The 26435-nt window shown below is 43.3% G+C and overlaps 1 protein-coding gene and 3 non-coding genes across 4 annotated transcripts; 2 read left to right on the forward strand and 2 right to left on the reverse strand.

The window, feature by feature from the left end:
• The first annotated feature begins 2297 nt into the window (after positions 1 to 2297).
• trnar-ccu (transfer RNA arginine (anticodon CCU)) lies at positions 2298 to 2370 on the forward strand. Its single transcript has one exon. It is a non-coding gene; the product is annotated as a tRNA-Arg (tRNA).
• Positions 2371 to 3292: 922 nt separating this feature from the next.
• On the reverse strand, positions 3293 to 3364 carry trnam-cau (transfer RNA methionine (anticodon CAU)). Its single transcript has one exon. It is a non-coding gene; the product is annotated as a tRNA-Met (tRNA).
• Positions 3365 to 6780: 3416 nt separating this feature from the next.
• trnar-ccu (transfer RNA arginine (anticodon CCU)) lies at positions 6781 to 6853 on the forward strand. Its single transcript has one exon. It is a non-coding gene; the product is annotated as a tRNA-Arg (tRNA).
• A 2986-nt stretch (positions 6854 to 9839) lies between these two features.
• Positions 9840 to 25760, reverse strand: slc26a6 (solute carrier family 26 member 6). The gene is made up of 17 exons (XM_070969594.1): positions 25662 to 25760; positions 25064 to 25174; positions 24590 to 24738; positions 23241 to 23405; positions 21380 to 21532; positions 19748 to 19830; positions 18963 to 19110; positions 17788 to 17901; positions 17528 to 17605; positions 17158 to 17253; positions 16893 to 16999; positions 16404 to 16473; positions 13628 to 13717; positions 13008 to 13178; positions 12204 to 12258; positions 11704 to 11828; positions 9840 to 9869 (listed from the first exon to the last, which is right to left on the reverse strand). Exons 1-17 carry the CDS (start codon positions 25711 to 25713, stop codon positions 9840 to 9842), a joined length of 1797 nt encoding a protein of 598 aa, XP_070825695.1. The 5' UTR covers positions 25714 to 25760.
• Between the last annotated feature and the right edge of the window lie 675 nt (positions 25761 to 26435).

The following is a 26435-nucleotide window of genomic DNA, read 5'->3' on the forward strand; positions in this document are numbered from 1 at the left end:
AGTAAATGTTTTATTTTGTTCTGAAGGTCTCAAAGTGAGATGAAACCAGTATTATAATGTTCTATCTTCCGTGTTTTATTGTTTTTTCCAGTTCAGAGGAAATAAATCCAACTTGTAAAGACAGACTTCCATCCAAATTAAAAAAAAAAGTTCCTTCAATCACAAGATGGCATATCCACTTTTCAGAAGACTTAATCCTCCCTGTGTGCAGCGGTCCGCGGGCTTCAAACTCAATCTGCTGTTTTCCATCAGATCCGAGTGGAAAAGTCAAATCTAGCACAGAGAGGATTTTCGGGCTGAGCAGACAAATAGTGCTTCCTCCTTCTTCTCAGTGTCCTCTCTGTCTGAGGGTGAAACTGTCTCTGTCTGTGTTGTGGCTGCACTGCTGCATCTTAAGAACTTGAAGAGAAATCTAGATATGAAGTTGCCATTGTTGTGGAGGAAGAGGGCAAAGTTCCAAAGAGCACGTGCAGCAGAAGTGGTAAATGTATGTATGTATGTGGTAATGTAATGTAAAAGTGGTAAATTAGAGATGACCATGCTACATGTAGCCTATTTGTTTTACGATTTAGGGTTTATTAGTTGACTGGTTTTGTAGTTGTTGTCATGGCTTTTTAATTTATAATGTCGATCACCTTGAAGAGATGTGCTCTGAATGAAACCAACATACTGCATATGTCAGTCTGACTGACAGGTATATACAGCATGCTAAACATATACACAGGACACTAAACAAATAAGAGTTCAGACAAACAGAAACCGAATGCTGTGCATACAATAATATATCACAATAATATATTTACTCTCCTCAAAACAATTGTCCATGTGTATTATCTGAGTGATTTATGTCTTGTATCTGCATGTGATTAGATAAGTCAGCCATTTCAGCCCAGTCAGGGGTCATTCTTGTTAATTTATGATTACGCCACAGGAGATTGAATGGGAGGCATGCTTTATCACTGCAAGAGCAGATACCGGTTAACTCAGCAGAACAAACACCAGGCTTTCTTAAAGAAGCAGTGCGTTCTATAGATTCTTACATGAGAACCGATCTTTCCATTCAGTGAATCTGACTGCTGTAATTGTCAAGACGCATCTTATTGTATGTCCTTTTACAAATAAGCTATTTTGTACACTGACCATCGTTCAGGTATATAATGCTTCTCAGATGAACCAGATTGTCCATTTTTTTCACATGATGACTCATGATGACATTATGGAGAAACCCCACGAGTCACTTCTAAGTTCACGCTCATATCTGCGTTTCACATGTTATGATCCCACGTTCCAAGCCTTGGTTTTCTTCATCGTGGTGCTTCACTGTCGTCTGCATCAATGACCATGTGAACCCGGAGATAACAGAGAACACTAAAGAGGCCATCAACAGAAAATTCTCCCCTTATAACTTAGTCACTCCGAATGGGTCAACAGCGTAATGCAGCCTGAGTTAATGATCCTCATCCTGTGGCATCCTGTGGTATCACTGTGAGGGTTCAGTTTAGTCTGGCTTTGTTTACGTTACTTAGCTTCACTGAGTATAACATTGGTAATCCTGGATCACCTGTATCCACAGGCTGTTCATCAGCTGCCTCTCTTCTTCTTCTTCTTCTTCTTCTTCTTCTTCTTCTTCTTCTTCTTCTTCTTCTTCTTCTTCTTCTTCTTCTTCTATCAGGGCCATTATCACGTTATTCAAAACTACACATTGCACCCATAGTGCCCTGTCGAGGTCAAGCTCCAAAAACAACTGGATCTCAAAATTCCCTCAAAGTCCATCCATCCATCCATTTTCTATGCCGCTTATCCCTTTCGGGGTTAAGCGAGAGGCGGGGTACACCCTGGACCGGTCGCAGGGCACATACACATAGGCACACATACACGCAACCATTCACACTCCCACTCACACCTAGGGGCAATTTAGAGTCACCAATCAACCTAATGAGCATGTTTTTGGTCTGTGGGAGGAAGCTGGAGGGCCTGGAGAAAACCCACGCATGCACGGGAAGAACATGCAAACTTCACAGAGGCCATCAACAGAAAATTGATTCTGTCCCGACCTGGGAATCAAACCTGCGACCTTCTTGCTGTGAGGCACTACCTTCCTGTCATCATGCGCCCATGGCGTGGCAGTGAGGACCCACGCGTGTCCCCAAACTATGCTGTGAAAACAGTCTGTGCTGCAGACAGGGTGCATTGTTCCTTCACCATGTCACTGCTTTTGTCTCATGCTGCCAGCGCTTCTGGTGCTTTGCAATGACATGTTTGCTTCCTGCTGTGTGCTTTTCTTTGGTTGTATTGAAGCCCCAGTGGCCTAATGGATAAGGCACTGGCCTCCTAAGCCAGGGATTGTGGGTTCGAGTCCCATCTGGGGTGATTGACAGCAGAGTGGCGCAGCGGAAGCGTGCTGGGCCCATAACCCAGAGGTCGATGGATCGAAACCATCCTCTGCTATCAGAATTTTGGCAGTGGGGGGCTCTCTTCCTATAACAAGTCAAGTAAGTGGTTAATGATTTCTATCCTGTCACCAAGTCACAGTGACAGAACAAGTATGCAGGCAATTTAACTCAAAGTATTAATACTAGCCAGTGGAAACACTCTGCTACAAGTAAAAGACACTGCATTGCAAACACTCACAGCACCTATAATACAAATGTTGTGAGAGGCAACTGTGGCATTATATAGCAGTGGCCTGAGTAGTTCATTCTGTTCCTCAGTATAGTATATATAAACATATAAAAACTCCTGACTACTAAAACGCAGTTTGTATGTGGAGCTTTTGGGATGGGCTGCAAGTTGGTGGACCAGAACAACTTCTGGTTCAAGCAAGGATCGAGGAAATATCAAATAAGCTTGGAAAGTACCCCACGTTGCTGTGTGAGTCAGAAACCAGAGCGCCTTGCTGCCAGTAAAACACACACAGCAGAGGGTGGTGTCAATGCGTCGACCTCTGCGTCAACAGGCCAGAAATCCCTGGTTTAGGAAGCCAGTGCCTTATTCATTAGGCTGCTGCGGCTTAAAATGAACAGTTCTGCAGACATACAGTGAGTTCTACTACAAAGCAACAATACAAGATGTACATTGTGTGGTTTTCAATATGTTGCTCTGTTTCTGTTTCTGAGGGTGTTCACAGCTGGATTAGAAAATCCAGAGTTAACAGAGCCACAGCTTTTTGATAGTTGTTATCAAAGATTACTGATGTTTGGCTCAGTGAAAGAGAACCATCAATCATGGCTGGATTACATTTACACACTACAAAGCAGCATTAGACAGTGCCCTGCTGCCAGTAAAACTCTGATAGCAGAGGATGGTTTCGATCCATCGACCTCTGGGTTATGGGCCCAGCACGCTTCCGCTGCGCCACTCTGCTGTCAACCACCCCAGATGGGACTCGAACCCACAATCCCTGGCTCAGCAGGCCAGTGCCTTGGGGCTTCACAGTTGTTAAAATAACCATTTCTGCACACATACATTTAAAGAGTAGGCTTAAAGCTCTCCTTTTTGATAAAGCTTATAGTTAGGGCTGGCTCAGGCTGGTCCTGGACCAGCCCCTAGTTATGCTGCTATAGGATTAGACTGTCGGGGGACCTCCAAAGATACACCGAGCTCCTCTGTCCCTCTCTTTCTCTCCATCTACACGCTTTCATGTCCTACCATGGCGTCTCTGTGCTTTTTCGTCTCGCAGGTTCCACAGTGGCTGAATCTGGATTGTGGATTACAGCTGCGTCTCCTGCCTTGGCCCTGCCTGACATCCACTGCAACTGCTACTGCTGTTATTACATCCACTGTCACTGTTACTGTGTCTGCATGTCTGCCTCTCTGTCTCTGTCTCTGTCTCTCTCTGACTGCATCTCTGTCTGTCTTTCTCTGTCTGTCTCTCTCCCTGTCTGTCTCACTCTCCCTCTCTTGCTCTTCCTCTCTCACCCAACCGGTCGAGGCAGATGGCCGCCCACCCAGAGTCTGGTTCTGCTCGAGGTTTCTGCCTGTTAAAAGGAAGTTTTTCCTCGCCACTGTCGCCAAGTGCTTGTTCATGGGGGAATTGTTGGTTCTCTGTAGATAAAAGAGCTTGGTCTGTACCAGCTCTATATGGAAAGTGTCCTGAGACAACTTCTGTTGTGATTTGGCGCTATACAAAATAAATTGAATTGAATTGAACATACAGTGAGTTTCATTACAAAGCAACAATATGGGAAGCACAATGAGTACTCAGTATCATAGAGACTTCTTTATTTTTACAGCTAACTGAGCTAACAGCAACTAGAAACTAAAGCAAAGAATAAAGTAAGCATCAGTTCATGGTTACTCTGGTGAAACGCTGCCCCCCATTTGTTTGGAGAAACTCCAACAGGTACAGTCTCACCTTTGTTCCTTTTCCCTGCCTCTGTCAGAATGGATAAGGCACAGGCCTCCTAAGCCAGGGATTGTGGGTTCGAGTCCCATCTGGGGTGACTGACAGCAGAGTGGCGCAGCGGAAGCGTGCTGGGCCCATAACCCAGAGGTCGATGGATCGAAACCATCCTCTGCTATCAGGATTTTGGCAGTGGGGGGCTCTCTTCCTATAACATGTCAAGTAAGCAGTTAATGATTCCCATCCTGTCGCAGTGACAGAACAAGTATGCAGGCAATTTAACTCAAAGTAGGAGTAAGGAGTTTATTGGCACCACCTGTTCAACACAAGAAGAGAATCAAAAAGCTTGTCTAGATCCAAGAGGCCTGGCTTGTGTTTTTTCCATTGGCCAACTTTTGAATTAAGTCCAGAAGAATAGTTTTTTTTTTTAGTAGTCTGTTCACACTGGTATAGACTCATAAAAATAACATTCATTTTGTAAGAAAGTGAGATTATTGAAATTGATATTTAAATTATCCACAGAATATTTCTGACCCTTGGGCAAATGCAGTTGGCAGCAGGGGAAGAGAGCACCCTGCTGCCAAAATCCTGATAGCAGAGGATGGTTTCGATGCATCGACCTCTGGGTTATGGGCCCAGCACGCTTCTGCTGCGCCACTCTGCTGTCAGTCACCTCTGAAGGGACTCAAACCCATGATCCCTGGTTTAGGAGGCCAATACTACTTCGCCACTTCACACACACCAGTAATATTGTAGCCTATTCATAACATGAGGTATGGCAGGGGTCCTCAAGTGCATTTGCCCAAGGGTCAGAATTTTTCTGTGGATAGATAATTTCACTTTTATTGGCCAGTGAAAATAAACACAAGTGATGCCTCTTGCAACTAATAGACAAGCTTTGTGATTCCCTGTGAATATCTGTTTGTGCAGAACAGGTGAACTGTTAATTATGTACTTTTTCCAATACAGAATCCACAGTTCAACTGCCAGTGAAAGAGTCAATGTATTGATCATTATTCTACAGGCCACACGGGAATGTGGTGGGCTGGATGTGACTCATGGGCTGCCACTTGATGATACAGGCTGGGTCCAGATTGGCTTGCTGTTCGGTTGAGATGCGGACTGGGATCTGGACTTTGAGAAGGCCTGTGACAAAGGAAAACTCAAGCTACGCCCAGAGATAGCTGGCTAACCCACTGATCTCGCTGCATGCATCACCCAAAGTAAACCTGTTCAAAACTTGATAGTTGTTGTCTGAACACTAAACACGCCTTTTATAATTCTAGTTGTTCCCTGTTCTTCTGGACACAGACTTTTACCTGCACTGCACCTGTCTCCCCCTCCTCTTTCTCTTTTATCGCCACACTAGCATGAGAAGCCATTCTCATGTTAAGTCCCATTTCCAGTTAGAAGGCAGGGGAAGACAGTGCCCTGCTGCCAATAAAAACCCAGATAGCAGAGGATGGTTTCAATCCATCGACCCCTGGGTTATGGGCCCAGCATGCTTCTGCTCTGTTGTCAACACACCCCAATGGGACTTGAAACCATAATACAGGGCTCAGGAGGCCAGTGCCTTATCCATTCTGACAGACACAGCAAGAAGGAACCGAGTGTGAGACTATACCTGTTGAAGTTTGCTCCAAACAAATCAGGGGCAGCAGCGGAAGTGTGCTGGGCCCATAACCCAGAGGTTGATGGATCAAAACCATCCTCTGCTATTAGCAGCTGCAGCTTGAAAAAGACAATTAACAAAAATAGTGCTGCACTGCCATAAAGATAGTGAGAAAACTGTATTTAAAAAGTAATGGCCAAAATCAAAGCAGCAGATATAATGTATGCACATTGTGGTTTATTTAATTAATAAATGTAAATTATACAACTAAAACAAACTGTATTCCTTAATACTACACATAAAACAACAAAAATGGGAGGTGGTTTGAAACACATTCCAGCCAGATGTTAAGGAGTTGCTAAAGAGGTGTCACACTGTCAGTATGCAGCGTGTGGAAGTAGCCTCCAGGGTCTGCTGGCTTGTACTGCAGACCCTGTTGTACTGCCGGCTGCTAGTCCATAAAAGACATTTAAATAACTTAAAGAACAGCTCCAGCAATTTAATGCACACTTGAATGAAGACAAAATACAAAGATGCTTTTTAGTGCCCTGTCGAGGTCAAGCTCCAAAAACAACTGGATTCCCTCAAAGTCAAAATTAAATTTCCACGTCAGTGTAGCAACAAGGTTCAGGATGACTCCCTGTCATCATGCGCCCATGGCGTGGCAGCGAGGACCCACGCATGTCCCCAAACTATGTGCTGTGAAAACAGTCTGTGCTGCAGACAGGGTGCATTGTTCCTTCACTATGTCACTGCTTTGTCTCGCGCTGCTTGTGACATGTTTGCTTCCTGCTGTGTGTGTCTTTCTTTCAACATCAGCACCAAAGCCCCAGTGGCCTAATGGATAAGGCACTGGCCTCCTAAGCCAGGGATTGTGGGTTCGAGTCCCATCTGGGGTGGTTGACAGCAGAGTGGCGCAGCGGAAGCGTGCTGGGCCCATAACCCAGAGGTCGATGGATCGAAACCATCCTCTGCTATCAGGATTTTGGCAGTGGGGGGCTCTCTACCTGCTCATTTGGCCGTCTTCACTGGGGTACTGCTGATCCCAGTTGTGTCGCCTGCAGTGCAAACAGCAACCTGTGCTCCAAGCTCTCGTTTAGTGCAGACTCAAGTTAGCTAACAGAGCCACTAGCTGCACGGTCAACTGAGCTGAGCTTGGGAGTCTAACTTTACACTTAAATTGAATGTGTAAAACCAGCCACATATGTGTAGCATTAGTAAATGTACTAAAAAAGACATTTGGGAAAATTTGGAGTGGGGAGGAGCAGAGGTAGAAATGTTATGTATGTTTTTCTTGTTGCATAACTGTTGAGTCTGTGGAGTCACGGATATGTCTTAACGCCTTTCACATGTTCATCAAGCATTAAAGAGTAACATAACACCTTGTGTTTACCCACAGGGCTTTAACATCACACCTCATGGTTACAGGTGCAACAGAGCACATTTCTGACCACACCCAGAGGTGAAACCAGCCTGTAACTTCAAACCAAGAGCCACCAAGATCCACTGCTTTTCAGCCCGGTGTTCGAAACTTTTTAATGAATGAACAAAGTTGCGGCAATTCAGTTTTTAAAGGATACGTCACTTTGCTTTGTCAATGTAACTGTTTAGTTCTCTTTGTTGACCTGGTTTTATTTAGTTTGGTGTGTATAGTTTTGTTAGCCTTTCAGTGGAGCATTCCTTTGTTTGCTCTTTTGAGTTGTTCTTGGTTCTATTTCATGCTCATTTGAGTTTTGTGTTGGTGCACAGAACCCTTATAATGCGCATACTAGTCGTTATCTATGTGTTGTTGCTCCTCTACAGCATGCTTTTGCCTCTGTTCCCGTGTTGTCCGTGCTTTGCTGTATAATGCCTGAGGCCTGCTGTTTATGTCCCTCTTTGTCTCTCTACTATTACTGAAGCTGCTGTGGCCTAATGGATAAATCCTCATGAAGCAGGGAATGTAGATTCGATGGCAGACTGTTCTTGCTCACATCTCATACATGTCATGCTGTCTAATGCTCGAACAGCTTTGTTTTCTTATTCTACTGAAACTTTCTGATACAACATCCAACATGATTTTTTTTCCATCTCGCTGTTTTCAGCACCGTTTTTCAGATATGTTTCTTTAAAGTAGAGCATTCACTTGTTACATTTTCAGTTTTCTCACTTCACATCTGGTGTCCGGTGAGGTTTGATCCTCACGGAAACAAATGTGTGTTTTGAGTGAGAAGAGGATATTGACTCCTCTTAGATGTCTGAATGTGGCCTCTGACTTTACTGGATAAGCACAGAGAAAAAAAAATGCATCTTAACCTCTGATGTTCTTCACAGTTCTTCTTCTGTGTGTTTTAACGAGTGGGAGGCCGGTTCAGTTCTCCAGGCAGTCAAAGAAAACTCGGCACGGCACGGCAGGATGTAAGCAGTGGACTTTTAGGATCTTTGATCTCTGCCCCGTGTTTTATTTCCTTGGTATATCACACAGGGCTGGTACCAGATAGCTGTTTATGAGGCCAATGAGAGGGAGAGATCAATAATGACTGCCATTATTAATTCTCTTATCGTGATGACTCAGCTGTAATATCAACTTTATATAACATGCAGTGGCTCAGACACATCTTGATAAGATGCTTGTATGAACTTTTATTTTTATGTGACATTTAAAAGATGGTGCCTGGATATCTAAATCTTTTCAAGGTTTTTAGCATAAGTGGAAGCAAAACATACAAGACACTGAAACACGTTAGCAAAAGAAAGAGATGAGGCATTTGAAACACACTGACATTCACCCTGTATGTACAGATATTTATTTATGAGGTTGTTTCTGTTGTTCTTGCTCCTCATTGCTGCTCTGTGAGTGAAATACCACAGACTCCACATGTTCATGGCTGTATCATTCAACCAGATGGTAATATTCTACATGTCTGATCAACAATTTAGACACATTTGCCACAATTTCAACCTGCCAGGTTAGTGACTTTTGACAGTTTTGAGATTGCGTGTGAGTTTTGCTTGAGTGTTTCGGGTATATTACTGTTGAAAAGCCTTAAATAAAACCCAGTTCAGCAAAATAATAGTATACTTCAGGCGTAATAAGATGAATTCAACCAATTATGTTGACGTATTAACAAATAGTTAATAGTGGAGTTGTCAGCAAAGTGCTGCCCCTTGCTCAGGTTGAGTTTGTATTTGAAAAATATCCTTTTCATTAAGTTTTTGTTATAAATAATGTCATTAATAAACATGAATTCATTATTTATGCCACAAATTCATGGACTTACTGCTCTGGACCTGAATGGCACAATGTGCACTGCTCTCCAGTTAAGGAGCACCCGCCACATCACCTACAATAAACTAACAATGTCATTGTCACTTAAACCAAAAGACACACAGTGCGGCCAGAACAGGACAGGCTGAGATTCACAGGACAGGCAGACTGATTGTATCACTGTTAAGTTATTGCACAACACAGATTTAACTGTATTACCGTGGTGGCTTGTGTGTTGCGTATTTGTCTTGTGCTCCTGTGCTTTCAACACTGACAGAGCCATGGGCGCTCCCTGCTGTTTGTGTATCTCTCTCCATTGTCCAGCTCTGGTGTCACTGAAGCCCCAGTGGCCTGATGGATAAGGCACTTGCCTCCTAAACCGGGGTGGTGGGTTTAAATCCCACTTTTGGCTCTGCTATTGGTGTTTTACTGGCAGCTGGGTGTTCTTAATCAAACCTAAATTACTTTGTGACAGAGAGGTGCATCATGGTTGAGAAAAGTAACATTTATTGTCTAAAAATGTGTGAAGTGTAGACATATACATACTGTGAAATGTGTTAATGGTTTTCTTTCAAAATAAAAGGAAGCTGTGGGTATTCTGTCTGCCATCTTATAGCCTTGAGTAGATGACTTCAATGTCAACAATCACTCGCATCTGGGTTGATTTCCTGAGAAGAGATAAAAAGAAATCCACAAGCATGAAAATATGTTGAAATGATATTTTTAACTTCATATTCAACAAGATGTCATATAAAAGCATTAAAGGAGTTGCCATCACAGGAAGGGACCTCTTTTATTCCACTGACTTTTCTTCTTAGACCAAACCTGGTGATTACATTACCCACAATGCAATTTGAACACCAACACAAGCATGTTGTACTTGCCACAAAAGACTCTATACAACTTTTTTTCACATATGCAGTAGTGCTACTGAAGACCTGTATAAACAGACTGATATGTACAATTGGTGTAGTTCCCTTTACTGTTCCTCTAGAAACACAGTCTTCAACACGTAATAACCATTGTTTTTGATGACTGCAGCCGTGCGTCTTGGCATGCTTTCCACCAGCTTCTGACATTGTTCTGCTGTCACAGCAGCCCATCCCTGTTGCAAAAATTCAAACAAATTTGCTTTGTTTTGGAGCTTGTGGTTCTCCATTTTGAATTTGATGATGTTCCACAGGTTTTCAGTTGGATTTAGATCTGGTGATTGAGCAGGCCAAGGCATGGTTAGAATGTTCTGGTTCTCCATCCAGGCTTTAACTGACCTTGCCGTGTGGCAAGGGGCATTGTCTTGTGGGAAAATCCAGTCATTCGAGGCAGAAAAGAGTTTATCAGCTGATGGAAGAAGACTGTTTTCAAGAGTAGCCCTGTACATGACCTGGTTCATTCGCCCTTCACACAATTGCATTTGCCCTGTTCCACCCATACCGAAACAACCCCAGATCATCACTGATCCACCCCCATGTTTTTCTGTAGGGGCAAGACAGTCTGGTTTGTAGGCTTCTCCAGGCTTCCTCCTAACCAGTAAGTTGGCTGGAGTGGGCATCAACTCAACACTGGATTCATCACTGAAGAGAACCTTAGCCCAGTCATCAGCAGTCCAATCCTTGTGATCCCTAGCAAAGAGTGACCAGGCCTTCCTCTGCCTTTCATTGATGAAGGGCTTCTTACGTGCCCTATGTGACTTCAGACCAGCTTCAAGAAGTCGGTTTCAAACTGTCCTTGCTGAACAACTCACATTTCTCGACAGTGCCCTCTCATTTCTAAGGTCTGATGACGATTCCTGACACAGGAACGGATGAGTGCACGGTCCTCTCGTGGGGTAGAAAGACGTTTCCTGCCTCGACCAGCTAGCAATTTGGTAGTACCGTGTTCGGCTTGCTTTTTCTTGGTGTAATGAACGGCTGTCTTGGAGATCTTCAGTTTTTTGGCTACCTGTCTCTCACTCATGCTAATTTCCAGCAGTGCCAAGATGGCTGCCTTTGTGGCTTCACATAATCCTTTTGTTTTAGGCATTATGTGAGAGCTGACAACTTCTGAGTTGTGCTACGGCTTGAATGTAAGCAGGAAACCACTCTAGGCCTTTGCATGTGCAGTGCTGCTTATGACATGACATGGCCTCTTATATACCCTGGAAATACAATTAAGCTTAAGCATGTCAAATAGGACATAAAGTATTATGAAATCAGCTGCATTTTTTGTTGTGTTCATTGTATTCTTCAGGTAATATACCTTTAGTGGTATCAGGCATTAAAATTAACAAGAAATTGAAGAAAACAAGGGTGGTCTAATAATTTTTCCAGGACTGTACACAAAAAGCTTTTCCTGATTTCATTTTATATTCTACATGTATATGTGGGCTCACAGACCATTCTGCAGAAAATAAATATCATCTGCTCAATCAACAAACAAACAAGCAAAGAATTTAAAAGCTTTTGTGAAAATGCATTTTTTTCTCAGTATGTCTATAAATGAACTTGAACACAAGACAATGCTTACCTCCAACGGCCTGGGCAGGATCCTGAGGCAGCGCTGGACGGCGTGATGGACCGATGGGAAGAGACAAGAGCTGGGCAGGCTGTCTGCTAAACAACCCTGAGTCTGGAGCTGGGATGAAACTCTCTCTAGTGACACACAGACAACAATAGGATCGCACCCTTTGAGTTTTCATTTTAAAGTTTCAAGTATTAATTATCATGTAAGTGCAGAAAACTATTAGAAAAGACAGTTTGGGTACATTCAACCCGTCTGATCACATGCGTTGGTGTTAGAAAAACAGCTACTGGAGCTACATGAAGTTCAGAAAGGAAAGAAAGCCTCAAGCTGAGCTGCAGTATAGGAGAGGTGGTGGGAAACTGACCTGTGGAAACAATAACAGCCCAACAATAGAGCAACAGTGTGTGTGAGTGTATGAGTGAGTGAATGAGTGAATGTGACAGAGAGAGACAGAGGGAGAGTCACTCCGCAGGAGATAAGTGAGTATGAAACCTGAAGCTGACCTGGGCACGCTGCCAGAAACACACTGACTCCCTGGACGTCCAAGTCTTCTATGACCTGTTGAATGACACACACACACACACACACACAAACACACACGCACATAACTTACATCATATAATAGTCATATTCAAGCATGTGACTGTGTGGCTGATGAATGGAATTTCCTTCTTTTATCATAAAGGTCGAAGTGGAGGAGGAGATAAAGTCATATCAGTAAGACTGAAAACTCATATATCATTCAACCACTGTGAGGTGTGTGTGCGCACGTGCGTGTGTGTGTGCAACCGTGAGAGGGTGTGTATCATATTTTCATTATCTAACATGCAATTAATGGACATCTAGTCTAGTCTAGTCTTAAATAAGAATGTTTTGTAAATGTCCACAGAAAGGAGGGAGTGTGAGGACAGCCAACTGTCAGAGGAGGACTGCCATCCATTCAAACAGCCTACGCTGCTGTCCACAGCAGATCAACAGCAGATCAAATTAAACTGCAAAACTGATTGAGGCTGAAAATAACTTTAGTGTTCATGCAACCCACTCCTAAAATCTGTGCTAAACTCATGTGCTTCATTGCTTTGCTTTGTTTTTGAGGCATTTTACTGCGTACATACATGCTGGTTAGGGTTTCCATTTGTTGCCTTTTTCAGAATTCTAGTAGAAAGTACTTGCATAGTTTTTAGAGGTAAAAGGTTGTAAGGTTGTAAGATCATTTGCCGGTTGCAGGTTTTGGTGATTTTAATGAATCCAAAATGAAATTGAAACTGAGTTCACGTATTGCATTTCAGTCAGCTCTCTCTCCTCACCTTGCAAAGTGCTGTCATGGCCACAGAGTCCATGAAGTTGACCGAGCTGAAATCCAGAACCAAGCAATGAGTGTGTGTCAACGTCTGGGCTGCGGAGGCTGAGGAGGACGAAGAGGATGGGGTAGCCGTGTGCACTCCAGACGGGTTCTCCTTCTGATCACGACTCACTGTCTGGATGTGGTGAGGGAAAGTTATACGTGGAAAATCAGTTTTTAACTTTGCCGTGTAACATATGATTTATTGCAGAACTTCTTTGAACGTCCTTGTACAGCTTTTCTATTCCAACCTGAGGGACCAGAGCAAAGACAGACTTGTCACACATGCCAGCTGCATACTCACACCTATTACACTGCTGAGCACAGGTGCTGCCACTCAAACTCCATACTGATGGACATGTGGAAGGAATGTGACCTGTGTGTGGAGAGAATGAGCTCTGGGACTGCAGCTCATCTGGATTCATTTTTCCTCTTGATCTCCTGATTATAGCCCCATCCCTTCATCTTGAATTCTTTCACTCAAAATCATCTCTTATTCTACTGATGCTAATTACTTGCTCCTCTATTCATTTCACCCTGTGTGTGTGCGTGCCTGCGTGCGTGCGTGTGTGTGTGTTTTGGCACCTGTCTGATCTCTGTGAAGATCACTTCAGAGTTGGCAAAGTAAATAGGACTGGAACAGTAAAGTATAGTCATGCCAGGAACTTGCCTCGCCTACAACACAAACAACAGAGACACACACAGTGTATGCATTTAACATTGTATAGCACATATACTACAGTATACAGCTCAGTAACAGAGCTGTTCAGGGAATAGTCGGAAAATTTTAGCCATTAGATTTGTACACATGGACACAAATGCTAAATTTTTTTCATGACACTCAGCATGACTTTGAAATTAACAAGACAAATGTTTTAAGAGTGAGACACATAGGGAGGGGGGCAGAGTGGATGGGTGGGTCTCACACAGCAGACAGGGGTTTGAGACAGCATATGCCTTCTGCTTTAGTTCACTAATTAGGAACAGATTACAGAGTTCATTCAAAGACAATTAAAAAGGAAGAATATGTTCATGCAGTGGAACTTTTGGAAAGAAAGCCATTGCACACCCCATCATTTATGCATGATATGTTCTTGACAAAACACACAGAGGGGAGTTGTGCAGCAGCCACCAGTGTAACAGCTTGAGGAGAGAATCGAGAGGGGGGAACAGATAGCGAGAAGTTGACAGGAATTCACTGATGCTCAGAGCCCAGACAGATTGCCTTTGGTGACAGTTTGGTGTTTTGATGTGTGACAGATGGTGCTTTTCAGTCAGGGGTATATTTTTAGTGTGTTTTGGCTGCGTGACAGTTGTACCGTTCTGAGTGGTTCATTCAGTTTATGAAAGGCTGACCTTCACTGGAGAATTCGGTGTGTTCGTTTCCGAATTGAGGACGCTATAATTTAAAGGCCTCTGGGTGTTTTTTAAGGACCAGTGTGTAGGATTTAGGGGGCACTATTGGCAGAAATTCAATATGATATTCAGAGTTATGTTTTCATTTGTGTATAATCACCTGAAAATATAAACTGCTGTGTTTTCTTTACCTTAGAGTGAGCCTTTTACATTTAGAGTAGAGTAGGTCTGTCTGTGGACTCACAGGAGCTACAGGACAGACTGGTACCTCTGCATGATATACCCTCTAAATATTTTGGGTTAGGCACCAAAACTACTTGGTGTGGTGATGCATTGGCGGTTCAGTGGTAGAATTCTTGCCTGCCACGAGGGAGGCCTGGGTTCGATTCTTGGCCAATGCAACACACCTTTTTGGAATTTCCCCTCGTGGGACTAATAAAGGAATATTGAATTGAATTGAAAAGATCTCTGGGCATGTAGTACAGTGGGTGTTTGTTGTGTAGTCTGCAAGACTACATATAGACCTTTAACCCTCCTCCACGGAGTCCGCCATGAACAGAACAGACAATCCAAACACTGGCTCTAAAGATGGCCTTTTTTGTCTTAGCTTTTTAATGTTTTTAGTTTTAGCTGCCACCGTAGGACAGGGTGAGGCGAGGGGCATTCAGCTGACAGCAATCTGCCTTTTCATCATGTGGAAAAAACTGCCATTTATTCAGACTGACATTGATCTATATCCTGCACACTGATCAAACGTTTTGTGTTTTTATTTGCATTGGCATCACATTTTGTACATGTACATACTAATACATCATTATGGAAGTAATTCTAGTTGTATAAAATAGTATATTAGTACTACAGTGTAGTTGCATTTGTATGTGTTCCCAGGTGGAATAAGTGGAAGTTCAGTAGAAAAACATTATAAGGGGAGGGTGGAGAAAGGAAATTTATAGTGAGGTGGAGGGTAAAAACAGAAAAGTTCTTTTGACTTTGTGGTGTATTAAGGCGGAAATATGACAGATGGATTCAAGCAGAGAGACGGCTGTTTTGGATTTGTGACAGAGCTGCAGTCTATCCAGCTTGTTATGACTTCAAGTGTTAAACAGAGTGAGCAAAAACTTCATGGGCACCGTGACTTCCTGAACTCTCACATCACTGTGAGGTTGCCAAGCAACCAGCGAAAATGTGACTTTTCTTCGTTTCTTCCTGTTTGTGTTTGGATTAAGCAAAGCTGGTTGGCGGATTGTTTCAGACAGAGCAAGGTGAGCTGTTTTGCCCTGCTTCTGGTCTTTTTGCTAAGCTAAGCTAATCACCTGCTTGCTCACACATGAGAGTGGTATTGATCATCTCATCTGAGCATCTTTCCCAAACTGTCTGACTTCTAAAATGTGCGTTTCGAGACCTTTTTATTACACAGGTATCTGAGCAAGTACTATGCAAAGTGCCTTAAATTCTAGTTCCTTTAATCGCCACTAGATTTTGTTTAAATTAAATTAATCAAATCAAATCAAATCAAATCAAATGATTTGATTTGAAATTAAATTAGCATTTTTTTGTGACACATATTCCCTGATTAAAATTTGTCTCACACTCAACTCAGCTCAGCTCTGTCTACTGTCTGCCTTATTGCCCAAGTCAGGATTTCCAGGCTTGGATAACTGACAGGAAGTCGCCTGCCATTCAAGCATCCCCTACTGTCTGTATTTTCTCTCAGGATCGGAAACACAATGTAGCCTCTTGTAGCTGTAACACCTTGTTCCTCACCCAAACCAGTGAAAATAAATGTCAGCTGAATGAACACAGAACATGAACAGCACAAAACAAGCAGATACATAAAGGCATAATGACTGTGCAGTGGACGTGGTGATTGGTTGGATTGTGTTTCATGTAATTTCTTGATTACCTCAGCCTCACCTTAACTTTCCTCCACCTTGAGCAACATCAAACTTTGGATGAAACAGTCTGAGGTTATTGTTATGAGACCTGCAAGACAGAATGAGTTTACCTCAGTGTAGAGTCCTACATCGCTGTAACAGTCTGTACCAGGAATACGACCCAAAACAACAGCAGAGGAGCTGCAAGATGAGGACGAGATGATGGCGGGAGAGACAGAGGACAGGATTAATGTGTGCAAGTCTTTGTCATATTCATTTTTGTCAGTACTTTTAGCAGATACTTACAGCAGCTTCTCTCCATCTTCTTTTCAACTCATTTCTCTATCTTATTTTTGAACCAACACCAGCAGTAACCGTAGAAAGTAGTTACTTTGGTGCAGAGTTTAAAAATGGGACATCTTGGTTAACAGCAATAACACGGGAATAACAATTTTATGCAACTGCAGGACAGGTGCAGATTTCCAAATTACAAAGCATCATCAGATGAGCGTGGTAGACGGGTGGATAACTGCAGAGTACATGGATCTGTGTAATGTCAGAGCTGACGCGCCATCTGTCTGGACTGTACAACAATCCATGACATCACAAAAGATATTTACTGTTGTGTCCTGTAGATGAGGGTGAGCAGAGAGAAGCTGACAGCCACAGCCAGACCCAGGTCCAGGTTAAAGACCAGTGTGGAAACCAGGGAGGCCACCCACACCAGCTGAGGGAGAGGAGGGAGGAGAGAGGATCAGGATCAGAGGTTGAATAGTGTGTGTGTGTGTGTGTGTGTGTGTGTGTGTGTGTGTGTGTGTGTGTGTGTGTGTGTGTGTGTGTGTGTGTGTGTGTGTGTGTGTGTGTGTGTGTGTGTGTGTAGCCCACCAGGTCTAATCTGTCAGACTTCCAGAGTACACACACATCTTTGAACTGGGACAGCATCCCCTGCAGGTTCACCACGATGATCACTGCTAACACTGCCTGCATTAACAACAGTGAGGATTACTGAACGCTGGCTAAGACATGTGAGTCATCCTGCCAGTGAGTCTCATCCAGATGGAGCATGACTTGACATTTCTTAAAACATCTTTACTGATCTGCTCTATCCTTCAGTATGGACAGCCACACTGACGGGAGAACTGCCAACAGAAAAACTTTTTGGGCATTTGTTCCCGTGTAGATGTACAACTTTAGAAACCATTGTTCACCAAGTCGTCTACATGGTGAGCTTAAATTACAGTTATTTGCACTTTACCTTTGGCAGCTGTTCAAAGAGATGACCGATCTTCAACAAGATGGTTAGAATCATCAGAGCTGATACCAAACCTGCCAACTGAGAATGAGATTAAAACACAACAGGAGGACAGTAAGAGACATAAATCACAAAGAGAAGAGTTACATGACTGAAAACTAGACTAGACCTGAGTTGATGTTGCTTCAATATAAAGTTATTTAACACAGAACAAAGGCAAAGGTGTGTTTGGGTTTTTGTGTCTTGTGAAATAGAATAGGCACCTGTGATTTGACTCCAATGCTGTCCTGGACCATGCTGCGAGAGAAGGAGCAGCTGACAGCGAAGCACTGAAACATCCCTCCTATGGTGTTACACAAACCCAGAGCCAGCAGCTCCTGAAGCAGAGACAGAGACAGAAACAGCAGTTTGAAAAGATCTCAGGGACACTGCTGGTGAGTGTACTCAGGGCAACTGATTGGCCCGTTGGTTAAGGCTTAAACAGCCATCGTCTTGGCTGTTATAAAGATGAGCTTACAGATAAGATGATGGCACTGTTGTCCTTGAGTCAATGGTCCGGGCTTAAATCAGGGATTTGTTACAAAATACTAAAGACAAGACTTCATGCTCATCATTAAGTATTTCTAGTATGCAGAAGATCATTTTTAGGATTTTCGTACATTTGTTTCAAGGAAATCAATGTGCAGCAGTAAGCGTCATTCTTTTAAATTAAATTGGATCTCTCACAACTGCACAAGACATGTTTGACTCGGGCCTGTTGACATAACCAGACCTGTTCGTCTTGTCGTTCGCTTGCACAAAGTGACTGACTGCAATATTCCTGCAGCAGCTTTCACAGAAAGGACAAGTCACAGCCGTGGTCCTGCCTCATCATTTCCTCATTTCAGAACTCTTAGGTTAGAGGTTTAGCCCTGAAAGAGCATTAACAGGGTGTTCTGTGATTTCTGTCACTCTGCAATAACACTGACGCAGCTCACGTTTTCCTTCCCTCGAGTTATTATCATTGTGAGCACAATGAAGTCATAGTTTAATAAGACACGAGTAAGACACTCAGAGCCTCAGTGTGAACATTTAGTGAAGAGGAAATCCATGCAAAATACTATAATGTTAATGCTTTGCATTGTGTCTCTAGATTGATGCTCATCAAGCCTTAGCAGCTGCAGTCTCCTCATGCTTCATTCTTCCTGAGAGAAAGGAGACATTGCTTCAACTGTAAACTCAACTTAATCCACTTTCTCTCACCTTTCTCCACACATTATCTGAATCCACAATGGTGTGATCACTCACTTTTGTTTCTTGCAGTTTCTATTTCACTCAAATTACCTCACATGATTAACGATTATGCACCTGCACTTAATATGCACTTTTGTTTGCTATTAAAAAAGCTGACCGTACATCAAAGACACAAAAATATGAGTTAAAACTGCTGTGATTGTACCTGACTTGAGTCCACCCGGTAGCTGTGCTTGTGGGCGAACACTGAGCTCAAAGCAGAGTGGAAACTGAAGCCAACCAGTGCCAAAGACAGAGCAGGAATGAGCAGCTCTGTGGCCTGAGAGAGCGAGGGAAGGACTGGGGAAGACAGGCTGGAGAGGAGGAAGAGGAGGAGGAAGAAGAAGCCTGATTAACTGAATGACTAATCAAAAAGAAATGAACATTTATGTAAAGAATTATGACCGCTATGTTAAGCAGTCAGCCCATGGATTACTCATCACAGGGGATTCTCTTAAAGCTATCCAGGATAACGTTATGAAGCTAACTGGCTTATTTTCTATGATGAGAGCAGAAATATGGAGAGTGGGGGGTTAGAAGGAGGTCAGAAATATGAATAAAGTCATAGAGCTTTAGATTATATGGGGACATGTTTGCGCGTGTGCGCGCACACACACACACACACACACACACACACACACACAGCATATTGGTATGTGTAATAGGAATAAAATGAAATATGATCTTCTTTGCATAATATGTTCTTTTTCCTTTCAATGATCAATGATTAATTGGAGGCATTGAACTGACCTTTTCCTTTAAAAGCATCTTTATGTCATGATTTAGTTATAATAAAACATTTGTCTGTAGGTTCAGCAGCTTCTCTAAAAGAAAACAGCCTCAGAGTTCATACTGCTTGAAGTCTTCAAGTAAAAATCAGCACAATAGTCTCAAAGTATATTGAAAAGTAGCAAATTGAATGAAGGGGAAAAATGACATAGTTCTACTGACCCACTGGGTATGTGTCCCACCACCTGGACTCTGTGCTGCGCAGCCAGGTCCATCTGCACTGACAGGACGGTGGCCAGGACAATCTGTGGGAGAACAACAGAGGACGTGACAGAACAGCACAGAACAGCCAGTTTGGAAAACAACAATATATGTACAGTATTCTCCATCTAAATGTCAGATCAATCAGTCTGCACATGTGCATGCACATGAAACACACCAACACACGCACATGTTGTCGTAATCAGATACTGCTATAGCTTTTCAGATCCAGGGCCAACAGCGGGGGGTCGAAGCCATTTTCCCACAGCTGCAGAGATCATGGCGCGAAGCAAAGCGGATGAGGTTCAAAGATAACTTATATGATGTGTCCAGTTCGTTGGTGTTTGAGTCACATTAAGCACCAAGTTCAGTGTTTCTGTTTTGCCTTGCGACTGCTGCTCCTCTTTGCCTCTTTTTTATTTTATGGCTCTATTATTTGGCATCTTTGTTTGCCAACATACCGTTAAAACCTTTCTATGGTTTTAAAGGCTGAAGATTTTACTCACCCATGTCGTTTATCAGATTATCGCTGTATTAAAAACACACTTTCTGACTAAATAAGTCATGAAATTTCAAGATAATAAATGTTAGGACCTGGCAGTGTGTCTCTCCTTTTTGTTTCATTTTCCCCTGTTTCCCCCAGTGTGTTTTGTCTGCCTGTCTCCCCCTGTCTGTCCAGGACCGTGCAGTAAGGCTGCGCCTGCCAGTCAAGCTCCACCTGCCTGCCTCCTCTCACACCTGCAGATCATCAGCTCATCACCACCTAATCAGCAGCTGCATATAACCCAGGCTTTTCCCTCCAGTACTCGTCAGATCATCTGCTTACCTCCGTGGAGCCTTTGCCCTGTGGATAAGCCCTCAGCCCAGCCCAGCCTCGGTCGTGAGAGGAGTTAGAGCCTCTAGCAGAGTGTTTTTTGTGCTCTCGCCTGTAGTTTTTTCCCGTTTTTGTGGACACCCTTAGTTGATCTGTGCAGAGTGTTTGTTTGCTCTCGCCCTTAGTTTTTCCCGTTTTGGAGGACACCTTTAGTTGGACTTTGCAGAGTGTTTCTGTGCTCTCGCTTCGTTTACCCGTTCTTGTGGACACTTTTGGTTAATAAACCTTCTGTTGAATTTTACCTGCCTTAGTTCTGTGTTCTCTCTCAGCCATCCCTGTGAGTTCACCTTCATCCTGTCTCAGCGTGTGTACACACATAACAATAAAATAATAATTAAAAGTCTAACTAAAGTTTTCAGTTTTCATAATTACTTATGCACAATTATATTTATTTTAGTTACATAATCAAAGGTGAATGAAGTAACCAATGTGAGTAACTAAAATAACTGATCATCTTAAGATATATTAAAAAGACATAATATAAAACTAAAAAACGATTGCAATTAATTAAACAATACCACCAGAAGACAGATGATGGTTAATCAGTGGCCAGGTGCGCATATTTATTGTATGTGGGGATTTGAGGTTTTGGAGATCAAAACAGATCTTTATATAATTATGAGTCATTCATCAGTTCGTCACTGTGGCATCTGTCCATCTGGGTCCAGTTTGTGGGCATGAGTGTACTGAGTGTGTGTTTGTGAGTGTGTATTCCTCACCAGTATAAGTTCCCACGGTACAGCGACAGGCAGCTTGTTCTTAAAGCGCTCATTCAGCATCTTGCCTCCGATGAGTGTCACCATGGAAAACACGGAGACTGACAGAGCTCCCGGTACAGCACTGGTCACTCTGTGCAGAACATCCTTCAAAACCTGGAACAAACATTTTGTATGTCCTTTAAAAATCCAAAATACTGCAACAGGTAATGTCAGTGACTTAAATCTCGACTATCATATTTTAAAGAAAAGCTAATACAGGACACTAATCTCTCTAATTGCTGTCTGCTGGTGCCCTGTGATCACCTGCCTGTCAGTCATGTCTGGAGAATCTTCAGGGAAAGATTTTATTTCCAGGACAAACCTTGAGGTGTGATTTTCAGGTGTGCACCGCTCCAGTGCATAGTGGCAGTTATGGTCTAGTGAAGCAGGAGGGAAAACCACCACCTGGAAACAGCTGATAAGCAACCCTGACACTTTCCAAAGCCAGCTTACACCTTGAAATCCTGAAGTGTCAAGGTGCAGGAGTTTGACTTCAGCTGCTTTGAACTTCCTCTATCCAGTGCCAAGAATAAAAACAAAGCTATCACTCAGTCACAGCAGCAGCTCCCACAGCAGTCAGAAAGGGACTTTAATTGCCAAGACAACACCTTGCCAACACTTAAATTAAATTCTTTAGGTTGAAAGAGGTGAATGTGAAGTGTAGAGACATGGACGCACAGTGCTGGGCCAGGAGATGTGACATGATCTCACGTTTGATGAAACAACCATCAATACAATCATCATTATTATCGACATCTGGCCTGCAGTGTGTATATAGTTTGTACATCTGAAAATCCAGGTTGTAGCCAGTGACAGCTCTGAAGCATCTTTACAGAGAGATTCAATTATAGGGTTATTTGATTGATGATAACAATCAAGGACACAGGAATGATTAAATACCAACACACACATAAAGAAGATGTTACGTCCTGCAGTTTCAGCTCCTTTTCTCCCTCTGTGTCCTGTGTTTTCCCCACTCCCCATGTATCTTATCCATCTCTCTCATATCTGTCTTGTGCCCGTCTGTCTCCCTGCAGGGGTGTAGCTGACAGGCTGGGCTTGATTCCCTCTTCCTAGAGCACAGCTGTAGTCAATCATTCAATCAAGGCTCACCTGCTGTCACAGTATATGAGCCCTGGTTCTCCTCTCAGCATCCGTTGAATCATCCGTTCACCTCCGTGGTAATGACTGAAAACCATCAGATCTGCTAAGTACTTTTTTTTTTTGCCTTGCTTACTTGCCTGCATCTTTGACTCAGTATGCGCTCAGGTGCCTGCCCTCACCTGTCCTCATTCGTGCCCTGTCAGTCTGCACCCTTGTCTAATCTCAACCTCTTCACTCTGGGATCACATCGTTGCCTTAAGTCTGTTTTGATCAAGTGCCTGATTAAAAGACATTTCACTCTCTCTCGGTCCCTGTGTCTCTGCTTCAGCGTGACGTTCTATCCTCTGTTCAGTCAGATTTAACAGAAGAGGATATAAGAAAACACCAACACATTGCACAAACAACAAATTAAATGCAAATGGAAGGGGAAGATGTACGTAACAGAGAGCAGTGGTCATCATTTAATGATGCGATAAATAATGACATTCAGCTAATATGACAGGAATCCACAGGGCCATGTTTCATGTTACAGAGAGGCTGGTGGAGAGACGAGCTTAGAGAGGACTTTTATCCACCGCAGAGGTCAGAGATCAGCCTCTTAACAGCAGTACAGGAGCATACATGGATTCAAAGTTTTGCCCAAGGATACTTCAGCAGCTTGCTGACACGAGTGTGTGTGAGTGTGAGCGTGTGGTCCTACCGCAGTGTTTCAACTAACCCAAGCTGAAGGCAGCAGTCCTGTGTGCCTCTGTGCAGGTATTCCGGTCATCAGTGGCAGCTGCAAGACGACCACATGCAGACCTGCTGCTGTGGTGTAGCCTCGAATTACAGGATCAGACAGCCAGCGACACACACCGCCTCCACACAGCAGGTACAGCAGGAGCTGAGGGAACACACACACACGCACGCGCGCACGCACGCGCGCACGCACGCGCGCACGCACGCGCGCACGCACGCGCGCACGCACGCACAGATAGTTTAGTTTTTCCTTCATATCCCTTCATATCTGTCTCCCAATACACGATAATTGTTGAATAAACTAAATGCGATCCCCTTGACTCACTTGAACATCATGACAGTTGTTCATGTGAAAATGCTCTGCTGTCAAACTCCAGCAGCTGCTGAAAACATCTGGACTAATTCAAAATGAGTAGCACCACGGCAAAGTTCTTATCCAACTCCCCGACAGGATTTCAATTCTTGGCACTGTGGGATGCCGTTGTTCCGACAGCTCGTTATTCCCACACCATGTGTTATTTTTCTACACATCAGTATTCCACAAAGACCTGCTCTTTGTACTCTGCCTCTGATTGGCTCTGACCCTGACATCTTTTCTCTTCTCCAACACCCGAACTAAGCATCTTCTCCTAACCCACATACATTTCAGAGGAATAAAAAAAATATACCAAACAACAAAACTGACTCAGGAATGTAAGTTAGATCACCAAATCTTTTTTTTTAAAGCTTTGGCACAGATATTTAACGCTTTCTTACCTCAGTTGACCTGTAATGAGGAGGAATGAGTGTTTCAGAGAACACAGCAGGTTCTGTACGCACAACAATACGTAATGATATGTAATGATTAAAACAAAAGTGTTACTTCAGCGGATGTCGACACAGAAATCCTCTTTTCACCCACTTGTCTCCATAATAATAGCAATAATAATAATAGACTTCACATAGAAAAGACAGAATGGACATGAAAACAGGAATAATAATAAAAAAAACTTGTCTAATGTAAAATAAAATTGAGACTAAAACCCACTTGGTAAAAATAAGACAATGCATAAAATCGCACAATAAAATCATAAAATATAGGTAAAAATAGAGTGGATAAAATCAAGTGAGGTGTAAAAGACATGCAGCAGTGCATGAGCAAGAGGCAAAGCACGAACGTTTCAGACCTGGATCACGATTAATCCATGATGGGACTGAAGGTCAGAGATCAGAGTATCAGCTGCACAGCAATGAGGGTGTGTGTGCGTGCACACTGTTTGTACATGTATTGTCTCGCGTGTGGTGTGTGTGTGTGTGTGTGTGTGTGTGTGTGTGTGTGTGTGTGTTTACCTGTATAAGGCCACAGAGGAAGGTGAGTTGCACAGCCACGTTCACTTTGGCTGCTTCCACATCAATCTGACTCTCATCAACAGTGTTGCTTAGCAACTCCACGTTGGCTGTCACAGACCCAATCATGATGGCCAGGAAAGCAAAACTACCTGTCACACATAAACAGACACACAAACCCGATACAGACCTCCTTAAGACGCTGACAAAGTGCTCCAGAGTAATCACATGGATTTCTACCAGCGTGACTGTGACATGCTTTGCTTCAGCAGAGGGAACAAAAAGCTCAGATAACTGTTGAACTGCTCCAAGATTTTTAAACAACCAGACTTTCACCAGGTTGGGATATTTTGTGCTACTGTTTTTTTTTTCTTTTTCTTTTTATCTGTTCCCCATTTTCAGAGCTGCTCATGAGGAATACATCAGGCAGTCTTAGATAAGGATGTCCTCCCAAAAAAGAAATGTTTAGACTGTCACCGATGGAGAGGTGCCTGGAGGTGCCGAAGATGAAGTAGATGATCAGAGGGTAGAATGAGGTGTAGAGACCAAACACTGGAGGAATTCCCACCAACATGGCGTTGGCCATACCTGAAAAAGATGAAAGGTGGAGCAACGGTTAGTGCGTATTATTGAAAGCAAAGGAAAGGCCCGTATCCTTAAAAACTCAGAAATGTCTTAAAACCACTTTAACTTCAGAGTGCTGTTCCGATGTCGCTGCACTCGTGACATATTCTCTTCCCACCAAGGATCACAAACACTGCCAGATATCGCCCATCTTTGCTGGACCACCTTCTGTTCATGTGCATTCTTGCCTGTACCCTTCTGACCTTTAAAGCTTTTACTGTGACGTTTGCATTTTTTATGCTGCTTTGATCAGGTCTGTCTTTGAAATCATAATCAAAATCTAAAAAAAAATAAAATACAGCTTCAATTTTGAAAATTCACGATGTCTTCAAACATCACCAACAGACCACCTGCAGAAAGGCAGGTGGGGTTACAGTGTTGTGGTTCATTTGTAGCACTTTAAACCCCATTGAGACTCTTATATGATGCCCATCTGTTGCTGCGTCCTCACCCTGTGGCAGCTGCATGATTCCGACACTGAGTCCAGACAAAAGGTCTCCCATGGCATTTTCTCTGATGGAGTAGAGAGGAAGCCATGACAGGACAGGAAGAAATCTCAGCAAGAAGCTCTTCAACCTGGGACCAGAGCAGCTGGAGGAAAACACACGCATAGACACACGTGCACATGCACATGCACACAGGGTTTAAGACCATAGAGCTTCAGATAAAGGCCGTTAATCATGTGTTAGTCCTCAAAACTGGCTGAACACCCAAACTGACATGCAGCAAGGCCAAAAACTAAAGCTATCCTTTGACTCACCAACACTGTGCTTTCACCCTCTCCAAAAATGACAGGGACGTCTTTTCTACTCGCTCCCCGAGGGCATCCAGCTGTGCTTTGTCCAGGGCAACAGCAAGATAAGCCTGCCTGTCGTGAGAAAGGCCACTTCGCTCAGCGCTGTCCATTTGAAATCAATGCCAGAGTTTATTGGCAGCACGGTCTGCTTAACCTTCGCTCTTGTTTTAGTGTGTGTTTCTGTATGTGGCTAAAATGTGAGTGCATGAAGTTACAGGACAAAAAAGAGGCCCAGTAGTGCTAACTCTATAGATAACCACGACAAAGCAGAGCAATGGCAGACCGAATCTGTATCAGCATGAAGACGCATGAGTACAAAGAGTGCACATGCGTGACAGCGTGCATGTATGACGCACACACACACACACACACACACACACACACACACAGAGCTCCACACACTCTCACACGTGAGCCGGGGGAAGGTAG

Source organism: Chaetodon trifascialis, chromosome 8, assembly GCF_039877785.1.
Source record: "Chaetodon trifascialis isolate fChaTrf1 chromosome 8, fChaTrf1.hap1, whole genome shotgun sequence".
Classification (NCBI taxonomy): domain Eukaryota; kingdom Metazoa; phylum Chordata; class Actinopteri; order Chaetodontiformes; family Chaetodontidae; genus Chaetodon; species Chaetodon trifascialis.

Bases quoted from the DNA above. Each gene is read 5' to 3' on its own strand.
- slc26a6 (XM_070969594.1), bottom strand. From the start codon at position 25,713: ATGGGAGACCTTTTGTCTGGACTCAGTGTCGGAATCATGCAGCTGCCA. The intron at 13,179-13,627 runs GTGCCAAAACAC...CACCACATCCAG, and splicing joins TCTTCACAGAGATCAGACAG to ACAGTGAGTCGTGATCAGAA. The intron at 12,259-13,007 runs GTGAGGAGAGAG...GTCATTCAACAG, and splicing joins CCATGACAGCACTTTGCAAG to GTCATAGAAGACTTGGACGT.